Genomic DNA, 11,965 nt, shown 5'->3' with positions numbered 1-11,965 from the left:
GTCGGTGTGGGTTAAGTTTTAGGGAAATCTCAGTGTGGGTTAGAAAGTCAGATTCGAAAATAGTTTGTCAAAACCTCGAATTCCTGCAATGGTGCAAGCGCAGGCGAGCTTCTGACAACGACTTCAAAGTTTAATCTAGTACGGTGCATGTGCAAATGGAGAGGTTCGGGTGCTGAAGTTGTAAGGGAGTCGGCGAGAGAGATGGACATATGGCGGGCTGGATGCTGAAGTATTTTAAGGGTATTTTAGGTAGGAAAGTATGATTCCGGATGGAGGCTTTCACCCGGAGTGGGATTACCACCTCCATCTCAGTAATCCAATTCCTCCACATTCTGGAATTGAATTCCTATTTTCTAGTAGACCCTACCATATTTTCATTCCCAAAATGTTAAGTAAACACTGCAATCGTTTCAATCAGGAATGATTTCCTTTCATTTCATTCCAACCCCCGTTGGTAAACACGCCACTAGTGCGTGTTGATTGTACCGTAAAAATTACAAATGTTAATTGTCACAGCCCGTCCCGAATAACTAATTTTTCGTTGATGTGAAATGACAATTTTGCCCTTAGACGTTAAAGTGCGTGGTGTGTGATTTATTTTCAAATGGGATTAATTGAGTTTCCCTAAGTTTTTGGAACCAATTAGGAACTAAGAAACCTTGGTTATGACTGAATGTTGACTAGTTATGGACCACACACATCACCTATCCCTTCTATCTCTTCTTCCCATGCTCTATCATATCTCGGACTCTCTCTATCCTTCTTCTTGTACGGACAAACACCAAGGACCTCTCAAACCTCACTGATCGAGGAAGAAAATGATACCATTGTGTTTGTGAAGCTTGGACGAGTCGATTGGTACCCATTTCAAGTAAGGATACCTTCAAAAACCCTAGTTTTTCATAACCCCCGATTTGTGCACTGTTCATACACACGTAATTATGGATGTTTTCGGGAATTTGAAGCTTGTAGGAAGCTCGGAGTGCTTCGTTTGAAGGTTTTGGACGTTGGGATCGTGTGGAGGAAGTTTGGTCGGTTTTCTTGGAATTCTCCGGTGTGATTCCGTGACTTTTAGAACTTTAAATTAGTATGATTGTGTTCTACAAGTAAAGAGCTTCATTTTGGTATAAAATACGTGAAAAATGGTGCAAAAACGAGTGAGAAATGGGTAGTTGCAGGTCTGCCCAGAATTCGGCGTCGGTGACACAGTTCCGGCGTCTGGAGGTTAAAGGTGATGCGTGTGAGGCCGTACCCTCCTCGGCGCGTGAGCCATAGAAATTTTTTTCTAAAAATATCACGATATTCGTAAGGTTGTGTAGATCACTGTGGTATATTCATATACCCAAATTGAGCAATGTATGAAAAATTATTAGCTAGTATTACCCATGTGCTTTAAAATAACGTTTTTATAGTTAATTCGCATATATGTGAGACTTATCTTGAGGATAAACGTATCCAGGGGCGACTCAGGGGTTACGACCAGTCGACATATCAATGAGTAGGCTTTTGTTTTCAGTATATACTTATATACTTGATATATTTCCCATAAATGCATTTTTAAGGAAAGTATGCGTTGAAATAATATGCCAAATGCTTTTATAATTTGATTATGCATTTCATGGTTGCATATATATATATATATATATATATATATATATATATATATAAATGTGGTGCTGTGGAGGCACATGTAAGTTCATGTAAGTTATGTTTGATTATAGGAATAATTGATGATATGATATGTGATTGACTAATGTTGAGCTCATAAAACTGCACCTAGGGTGTTTGTAATTTAGCCAAAGATGTGAAGTACATGCCTGTTTATTTACGTCACCTCCCGCACTATATGCTCATATTGGATCCAACTTAGGTGCACAGTCTTGTCATACAGACCTTAATTATGGTTCCGACTCGTAGGTGACTAGCGATTTATCGTCCGGCTATTATGAGAGAGTAAAATTGAGCATAACTATATTACACCTAATCTTGTCGTACAGACCCCTTTTTAGTGGTTCTGACTTATGTGTAGTATATTGCCGTATATGTCATTGTAGTGACTCTGGCTAGATTGACTTTTGAGTTATGAATTCAGCTGTACAGACCACCTCAGGGGTTTCGGCTAACATATCATATTTCCATGAAATCGTTGTTACCTGGATTGTTTACTTTGTTATATTTTGGCATGACATACATATGAATATGATTATGTGAAGTATGAAGTGAATTGTTATGATTTCATATATATATATATATATATATGTATGTATATGTATATCTATGTATATACTTATATCTTAATTCTGGGAAAATCTTACATGTTTTACAGCAAGGGGGTTAGTATGTTGATAAATGAAATGATTTTGTAAAACATTTGTTTTTGCCCACTCACGTTTTCTGTTTTGCGCCCCTCTAGGTTTTAAGAAGCTTGTTGTTGGTGGCTTGAGGACGTCGGCAATTCTTACTTATCTAAATAATAGTAGGACATTCCTGGTACTGTACTTGTCCTATTGGACTGCACTTAGACTTTTATGCTTTGATTATGAGTGTTTACTGTTGTAACTAACTCCTATCACTTTCTGTTTAGTACTGCATTCTAGTAATTTGGTTTTTAATTATTCATATATTTCTTATATTTATTGCTTCCGCACTGTGCACATGGCTACGTCACTCTCACGTGACGGCCAGCATGCCTTGATCTCGATCGGGTGTGTCATTAATCAGTTCAATATATAGGTAAAAATCGTTCAATATATATATATATATATATATATATATATATAGGTAAGTAAGTTTATTCTTCTTCCTTCTTTTATTAAGATTTTTATTTTATTTTAACATAGAAATACGCTAACATGCTAGTAACCTAATTATTTATTTTTAGTATAAAAATATATTTTACACTAATAATGAAGGGAACTTCGGTTAAGCTACATAATGAGTAACTTAATTTAGTATTAAATTTGTAATCTATAAGATTCGAACCGAATATTTTTTTATTTATAAATGGAAAAAAATATCTCAATATCAAGAATCCAATCCATTCTTAAGAATAAATGTTTTTAATATGAAGACATTATGGGATAAAGTTGCAGAAGTGGTTGAGGAAAGGGACAATGATGAATTGCAGCTGTAAAGATGTGAGGGAAATGAGGGGACTTGTTTTCTGAAAGGTTCTCTTGCCCAAGAAAATAAGGAAGCATTACGCGGATTGATTACACTTGTACAAAACACTTAAAAACCCTATGGCTGAAAGGACCATATATATAGTAGCTTAGCTAAATATTAAAAATATTGGACCAATTAATATTAGGTTGACGGGGGAAACATTGTTCAACTTCACCATCAACACACCTATATCTGACTTTGCATGGGTGCTTGCCAGTTGCCTTTGTAAGGAGAAACACGATTATGAACCGAATTTATTGTTATCGGACATGCAACATGCATCCTAGGGATCTATCAATTTGGACCATTAAAATTTGATCAAACGGTTAAAGTTATCATAATTATTAAAGTGAATTCTTGTTTATAGCTGTTTTATCAAATTTCAATGCTAAGGAGACTTTAGTCTCAAAAGTAATATTTTGCATGAACTTTCTATTATAATGATATTTTATGTGCTAATATTATAAAAATATTGTGCAAAAAAGCATAAGATTTCACAAGGTGCACGACGAATCCCACTTTTGATAGAGTCTTACTAACATTTCTCTATTTTTGGGAGAGTCTTATTGCTGCTAAGGCTTCACTACTCACATTGCATACAAGAGTAAGGCTGGTTTGGTATTGATGTGTTTTGAAAAAAAAACTGTTTCTGCTGTGCTGCGAGAATAAGCTCATTTTTGCTGCTTCACGTTTTTCAGTTTTTTTTCACCAAAAACTGTGAAAATAAGTTGTTTTTAAATGTTTACCAAATATTTTTTTGAGCTCAATTTTTTTATACTCACTTTTTATAAAAGCATCTCAGTACTAGGTTTACGAACCTTAATCACTAGCACAGCAGTAGGGGTGGCCGTCAACATAGCCCCTAATCCGAACCTTAATCACTTATGAAGTAGTAGTATTTTAGGTTGGTTTTGTCATACTTTAAACCTTCATTTTCCAAGTTTAAACCAGTACAAACTAATTAATACTGTAAATATAACTAGGTTTACGTTGAATAGTAGCGCCCGCCAACCATCGAATTATCACCTATGTTTCATGCATGTATCACGTTAGTCTAATTGACAAATATAGTGGAAGTTAGGTAATTCAACTAACAGTCTTTTGGCTCGTTAAGTTAATTAATTAGTAGTTATTGCCCACTAAATAATTAATGGCTTTTCACTTGAAGCAAAGTAGATTAGTGCGTTTTTTTCTTTAACATGCATCAGTGTATAATATATAAGAATTTAAGAGTGAGTAAGCTAATCTTGATCACTATCATAGGGTGAGAACAAGCTTGATCACTCTTAAGCTAGCCCAAACTTGATCCAGCAGCCCCGATGTTAATTGTAAAAATATAGTAAAATCCTCGAATAAAAGTCAATAGAGTGGATGGACAAATGTCTACGTACAACCATGTGCAAAAAGCATAGGAAGCTTAAAATCGAAGCTTTAAGATCATCTTTAAAGGAAATGTTAAATTATAAGAGTCAAATTACAATTGATGACTGATGTGGTATTCTGAAGCCTTATGTCAAATTTTGTAATTCTCTAACCGAATTGTCAAATGTTATTTTATTATCTAAATAGAGCTTTAAATGATTGTAATTATTAAAAAAATGTTGAAATAATTTTTTATGAGTAATACTATTCATACCATGTTTTTATACCACATTTCTATACCACCTTAGGTGGCATTTGATGTGGTCCACATCATTTGAAAAATTTGCAAAACCCAATGAAAGGAAGGAGAAAGACTCATTCTCGTATACTATAATCATCATTTAATTGACTAGTTTTTCTTAATTATTAGTTTATTAAATAATGAACTAAATTTAAAAATCTGATTAATTCAAATGATATAGCTATTCACATCAAATACTACCTAAGGTGATATGAAAATATGGTACAAAAACATGATATGAGTTGCATTACTCAATTTTTATTGAATGAAATGTTAGTGGAATAAGGGATCCACTATTAAAATGAATTAAAAATAAATTTGATATTAATGTCAAATTTAACATCAAATCATTAAGTCTTCAAATCCAATCAACAAATAACACTTCAATTGGAGAGACTTTTGATGTCACATATGTACAATATTATTCAACCTAAAATTTTGAAATCTCATTTCTCTAATCCTATCTTATTAAAAGAACAGAATCAATCAAAGGAAAAATTAGGTGTCTATATTGGTTTATTTGACCAATTGACTCGTGGCTGCATGTCCCTTTGGAATTTACTGCTTAAGATAGATAGATAGATCTGGTCCATGCCAATGATGTCATGCATAATAATAAATTTGAACGGGTGACGGTTGGTGGGTTAAATTTCCGACGACTATTATACTGTGGGAAGATTATAAAATAGTTATTTGAACAAATTGAAAAATCAATTATAAATATGTAATCACATGTTTTACTTAATAAATGTGGTTGATTATTTACTTAATGAGTGATGTTTTAGTGTGGTAGTTACAAATTTGTAACATGCGAGTTTCTTTCTTGATCTGACATTTTAGGTTCATGACATGATCTCGGTTATCACTAATATGGTTCAAGAAAATGAATTAATGAGTTAGAATTATGATAAGACAGGTTTTGATTTTCTCTATTGTAACGAAGTTATAGTTTTGATTATCTCATTAAAAAAAAAAGGTTTTTACTAGCAAATCAAGATTACTATTGAAGAAAAACGGAGACCAAGATAAATTCTGTCATACAATGATTGACGTATTTTCGTTACTTTCTTATCACATAATAGCTAACTTAAATTTTACTTTAAACCAATAAAAATGTGACACAAGTACATTGCTAATAATAGCACTGTATTATTAACACGAACGTTACAATGTCAGTATATCGTTGTCATATAATAGTTTTTTTGAAAGTAATTTTTAAATGACAAAAACATTTTAGATCAATATTTTGTAAAACTAATTCTTAATAAAAATACAAATGAATTATAAAATAATATTTAAACAAATTTCTATAAAATAATTTGAAATAAAAAATAATTTAATTAAAAACACTTTTAATCATTTTAAAATTACGCTCAAACAAGTCCTAATTGCTCTCCTAAACTAGGCATTCCCCTTCTTAAGTTCTTTTTTTTTTCCAAAATTTTTTTATGATCGAATTCCCAATCTTAAGTTAAATATAGACAAAGGCGTCAAAAGTCAAAAAGTTGCTCATCTTAGCTAGGCGTCAAATGGCAGGAACATCCACCCGGCACAAGGGCCCCACCAACACCTTCCACTCTCCTTCCCCGGCGCGTAATTCAACATCTCCCGCGAAGCCAAGACTACGAGAAGGGACACCTCGGGCAAAAACCGCAAATTACGAAGGGCAAAATCGACCATAAAAGGGTGGCGTGCTTTAGCGGCACAAAAGCTATGTCCTCTGAGCCACTCTGTCTACACAGTCCCCTACTCTATATACACACCCACACACTCTCTCGCTAGACCCAAAATTCACACCACCATCACTTTCTCTCTCTCTCTCTCTCCTCTTTTTCTCTTTCGCTGCAAGTTTCGGAGGGAGGAGGAGACAGCCGCGTCAGATTACATATCATCATCGACTCGTCGTCGAGATTCGCGCCTTGGAAAAAAAATCATAAAGAAACGAGCTAGAGGGGAAGATCTTCAGCGAATCAGGAAGTGATTTAAAGCAAAGGCGGCGAGAATTTATTATTCCCCTCTGGTTGCAGACTGTTAGAGAGAGAAAGTAGAGAGAGGGCGGTTTGGTTTGTTCATAAAAATCCTCTGAGAAAAATCAATTCTTTCTGCATTTTTTTATTTTTTATTTTTTGGGTTGTGGGATTTGTGATTAGCATTTCTCTTAGGTGGAAATAGTTGCGGGTTAGAGAGAGAAAAGGAGATAGAGGGTGGGGTTTGTTCATAAATATCCTCTTAAATTTTATTACTTTCTCCATTTTTTTTTATTTTTGGGCTTGTGGGATTTTGCGATTGGGGGGAAATAGTTGTGGGTTTTGTGTAAGAAGCGTCATCAATGTCATCATAAAGGCTTGGGAAGCGAATGGGGAGGGCGCAAGGGTCGACGATTTTGCTGTAACGTTTATGGTCTGCTGGTTGCGTGCTTTAGAGAGAGAAACAGAGAGAGTAAAGGAAGAAGGAGAAGGCATTTCTAGTCTTGGAATTTGGTTTGGTCCTCAAGGGCGGAGAGGGCTTTCGTCTCTGTTTTCGGCTGAGTGTTCCTCAGGGCCCGCCATTTTAGAGAGGGAGAGGCAGGAGAGAGAGAGTTGGCATTGCCCGCAGATTGAGAAGAAACGGAAACGGAGTCCATAATCTCTGTGGAGGAGCAGGACTTCGTCTGTAGGCGTTTGGTGCTGTAATTTCTGGTTGCTTCGAAGGGTATTGTGGTACAAAAATGAAGTTTATGAAGCTGGGGTCCAAGCCTGATGCATTTCAGGCTGATGGCAAGTTTATCAGGTAAAATGGGTTTTCACTTTTTCTCTGTGCTCATAATTTTTTGCATCACAAACTCCAATTTTTTTTCTAAAAACCCATTAAAATCCCTTTTCATATTTTTCATGTTTTGTTTTTAATATTTTTTTTTTGCCTCTCCCCGTCAATGCTATGAACTTGATGAACTTCTCTTAGATTCTGAATTACGGGTCTTTTTTTTTCTCTCTCTAGAATTGTGAGATTTCAAATGAATGAGGTCCTTCTCTCTCTAGAACCGTGAAATTGTTCATTTTTGCTTGACAGAACATGTGCGTTTGTGTTTTTTTCTGCAAGTATGCTCTGTTTTTGTACAGAGCTGGTGAATTGCTGCCACTGAATCGTGATAGAAAGGGGGTGAAATTACAAATTTGCCATTAGATGGTGATTTATATACCTATATACTGAAAAGGTTAAATATTAGCTGCCACCTTCCAAGAAGAGAACCCTTTATTTTTGTGATAGGAAAATTACAAGAAACTTTTGAGGAGATAATAAACAAGAGAAGAAAGCACATGGGCGTTTTTGTGCTGTTCTTATCATTGTTTTTCTCTCTGCCTTTAAAAGTATTGCTATTTTAATTTTGGAGAGTGTAGGGCTAAAGGGAGTTGTGGGGGTGTGGAAGCTGTCTTTCAGGATGTGGTCCTGCATTTGGAATGTCACTATTTTATTGAGTTTTGTGGTCCAAATATGGAAAAGTCGTATGGAGTACCCCCAAGATCTGTAGCCATCACGCCAGCGAAATTCTTCCGGTGAACGAGGAATTTAAACAAATTACCGGAGGTGTTTTTCTTCCGGTGGATTGTTTCGGCGTCATCTGAATAAATATGCAAATGATTGAAACTTGCTTAATTCTTGTATGTCTAGTTTCCTTGTGACATTTTAGTTTCAGTTACAACTCGAATCTGAAGTCTATAATCTGACATCGGTGTTGGAGTTTACCAAAAACCACCTCCTCATGGTAAAATCTTAACTAAGAAGAACGAAAATCTTGACGCGCTTAAGCCCGACAGTTATATTTGAATGTTTTGCAACTGCGTGCCTCGTAAGGATCCAATTATAGAGATATTTTGTAAATGCATGTCTTATTGTAGTTTCTATGATCCTTGTGTCTGTGTGATTAACTGGTTTTCATATGTTCATGCAGATATGTGTCGTCTGAACTGCAAACGGATGTCGTTATTAATGTTGGGGAAGTGAAGTTTTACCTTCACAAGGTATTTTTTCCTTGCCACCCTTTTTCATCAATTTACATGAATTTTTTACTATGATAGCATTGTTAGATTTGTTTGGAGCATATGAATGTTTTTTACGATTTATGTTTGTATGAACATAATAGTGGTGGTCAAATCTAAAATGTACGTGATTATTATTTAATGGTACATTTGTTACTCGAATTACTGCTGCTTTCTCTGCTGAAGCGTGCTCTGTTTCTTATTGTTGATCGTATCTGTTTTTCCAGTTCCCTCTCTTGTCCAAGAGCAATCGCCTGCAAAAACTAGTATCAAAAGCCAATGAGGATTCTGAAGAAATTGACATGGTTGATTTTCCTGGTGGGCCAAAATCCTTTGAAATTTGTGCAAAGTTTTGCTATGGAATGACTGTTACTCTCAACGCTTACAATGTTGTGGCTGCTCGATGTGCTGCTGAGTATCTGGAAATGACTGAGGGTGTTGATCACAGTAACCTAATATACAAAATTGAGGTGTTCCTTAACTCAAGCATCTTCCGTAGCTGGAAAGATTCCATTATTGTGCTACAAACCACTAAACCTCTTCTGTCGTGGTCTGAAGATCTGAAGATTGCTGGAAGATGCATAGACTCAATTGCTTCTAAAACATCTGTAGATCCTGCCAACATCACTTGGTCCTACACATATAACAGAAAATTAGCAGAGCCTGATAAAATTATTGAAGAAGGGATGAATTATCGAGACAAATTTGAAAAAGTTCCAAGGGATTGGTGGGTTGAAGACATATGTGAGCTGGATATTGATCTCTACAAACGAGTTATTATTGCTGTGAAATCGAAGGGAAGAATGGATGGCAGTGTTATTGGGGAGGCTCTGAAGACTTATGCAGTTAGATGGTTGCCAGATTCTGTTGATGCACTGGTTTCGGATGAACACGCCTTGAGGAACAAATCTCTGGTAGAAACAATTATTTGCTTATTGCCGTCTGACAAAGGTATGGGTTGTTCATCCAGTTTCTTGCTGAAACTTTTGAAAGTTTCTATTTTGGTTGGAGCAGACAAGTCGTTGAGGGAGGAGTTGGTGAAGAGGATCAGTTTGAAGTTGCATGAAGCTCGTGTAGGTGATTTGTTGATCCCCGCACGATCTCCTCAAATTACTATATATGACGTTGAGTTGGTTCAGTCTGTTGTGAGACAGTATGTGATGCATGAAAAGTATAAGTGGGATTTGGATGTTGTCGAGAAGAATGAAAAGGGGACTGATACTTTTATATTAGGGCATGGTTCGTTGTTGGGTGTTGGTAGACTGGTCGATGGGTATCTTGCGGAAATTGCACATGACCCAAATCTTAACCTCAGTAGTTTCGTAGAGTTGTCACAATCAGTTCCCGAGTCAGCCAGGCCAATTCACGATGGGTTGTACAAAGCCATTGACATCTACCTGAAGGTATGCGTTTAAGCCATGTCCACATGTTTATTTATTCTCCGTCATGCTTTTTGTTTCGCACTAGAGTTGCCTTGTCATGTTTCTGAGATTTAAGTAAAGAGGTTGCAGGAAGCTCTGATCTATTAGGATGTACCTTTTTTCTTTCAAACCTTAGCTGACCATTAGATCTGAAAGTGAAACTATTTGATGCCAAAAAACTTTCTTGTCGCTACAAGCATTGTAAACACTTTTGGATCTTACTTTGTTCTGTTTCCGTCAGGATGTGAATAAGATATTATTCAAATTATGTATGTTTAAAACTGTGCCATGTTCTATGCCTAATAAGTACTATAAGCGAGGAATGCGATCATGCGAGTCCCTGCTATTTATTTTGTCTTTGTAAATACTAAATTGTAATGAGAGACTTAGAATGCGACCAGATTGGTCGATTTCTGGGAAACATATACAGCCCTTCAGATTTGTGAATTATTTGCATGAATACTGATTAGCCCGCGTCTCCAGGAGCACCCTAATTTGACAAAGGCTGAAAGGAAAAGAATATGCGCATTGATGGACGTCAAGAAACTTACAGTGGAGGCATCGATGGATGCTGCACAGAACGAGCAGCTCCCACTTCGAGTCGTTGTTCAAGTTCTCTTCTTTGAGCAGATAAGATCTGCAGCTAGCGTTCAAGCCCTTAACAACCATCCCAGTGACACTTCACTTTCCACAACAAATTTGGACGAGGAATGTGAGAAGATAGCAGAAGAAAACTGCAAGCCGTTGGGAAAACAGATGAGCCAAATGAAGGTAACTGAAGAGTTCCAGAAGAACACAAAACTGGCAAAGAACAACAGCAAAAACAGCCGAAGTGGTGCGCAATTGCTTCCATCTAGGTCAAGGAGAATCTTCGATAAATTGTGGTCTGTGGGGAAGGGGCATGTAGAGAACAAGAGCTCCGAGACATCTGGGAGTTCTCATAGTCCAACTTCAAATGTTCCTGGTGATTCAAAGTCGGTTTCATCTTCGAGACACAGGAGGTATTCCATCTCGTAAATGGGGATTTCAGGGCTGAACGGAATTGAACGAGTTCAGAAAATTCCACTGCAAGTGTACAAAGGAGTAGGATTTGTTGTAGCTGATGATCATATTGTCCTTCAATCTATCAAGCATGTATTATCTCAAATGGAGTTTACTATAGTTACAATGTAATCAGTTTATCCGAGTGCCTTGTCTAACATCTTTTGGTTCCACTTGAAAATCGATCTGTGTTTCTGTTTAAGTGCTTGTTCTTTTGGAGTTGGAAGATCTCAGATCAGTTATTTCTTTCATCGTCTTCAAATTGAATTTCAAGTGTACGAAAAGTTACTAGTTATTGATCTATTGATATTCTTCTTTCTTACCTCAAAAAGAGGTATCAATTCGAATCCCTATTTTAGATTGACTAAAAAGGTCGTACCCAGTGCACAAGGCTACCGCTTTACGCAGAGTCTGGGAGAGGTGAATGTCGGCTAGCCTTACCCTCATTTATGGAGAGGCTGCTCCCAAGTCTCGAACCCGAGACCTACCGCTCATGGGCGAAGGCACTTGCCATCGCACCAAGTGCGACCTCTTATTGTTAGATGGTTGAGCTCATAAAAATCCAACCCAACCAACCGCTCATGGTCTAACCCGAGACCTACCGCTCATGGTTGATTATTAAAAAAAAAAGAACGAGAATTAAACCACATTATTGTTAG

At 36.5% G+C, this 11,965-nt stretch overlaps 1 protein-coding gene across 2 annotated transcripts; it reads left to right on the top strand.

The window, feature by feature from the left end:
* Positions 1–6,489: 6,489 nt before the first annotated feature.
* Positions 6,490–11,508, top strand: LOC103442073 (phototropic-responsive NPH3 family protein NPY1). 2 transcript variants are annotated; one of them, XM_008380822.4, is made up of 4 exons: positions 6,490–7,597; positions 8,757–8,826; positions 9,072–10,247; positions 10,749–11,508. In XM_008380822.4, exons 1-4 carry the CDS (start codon positions 7,536–7,538, stop codon positions 11,280–11,282), a joined length of 1,842 nt encoding a protein of 613 aa, XP_008379044.1. In that variant the 5' UTR covers positions 6,490–7,535; the 3' UTR covers positions 11,283–11,508. The 2 variants fall into 2 exon arrangements, with proteins under 2 accessions (XP_008379044.1, XP_070669208.1); XM_070813107.1 differs by having other exon boundaries at positions 6,615–8,654.
* Positions 11,509–11,965: the final 457 nt, after the last annotated feature.

Source organism: Malus domestica, chromosome 15 (assembly GCF_042453785.1).
Source record: "Malus domestica chromosome 15, GDT2T_hap1".
Lineage (NCBI taxonomy): Eukaryota > Viridiplantae > Streptophyta > Magnoliopsida > Rosales > Rosaceae > Malus > Malus domestica.
This window is presented reverse-complemented; position numbering and strand designations above follow the sequence as displayed.

Bases quoted from the DNA above. Each gene is read 5' to 3' on its own strand.
- LOC103442073 (XM_008380822.4), top strand. From the start codon at position 7,536: ATGAAGTTTATGAAGCTGGGGTCCAAGCCTGATGCATTTCAGGCTGAT. The intron at 7,598-8,756 runs GTAAAATGGGTT...ATGTTCATGCAG, and splicing joins GCTGATGGCAAGTTTATCAG to ATATGTGTCGTCTGAACTGC. The intron at 10,248-10,748 runs GTATGCGTTTAA...CCGCGTCTCCAG, and splicing joins CCATTGACATCTACCTGAAG to GAGCACCCTAATTTGACAAA.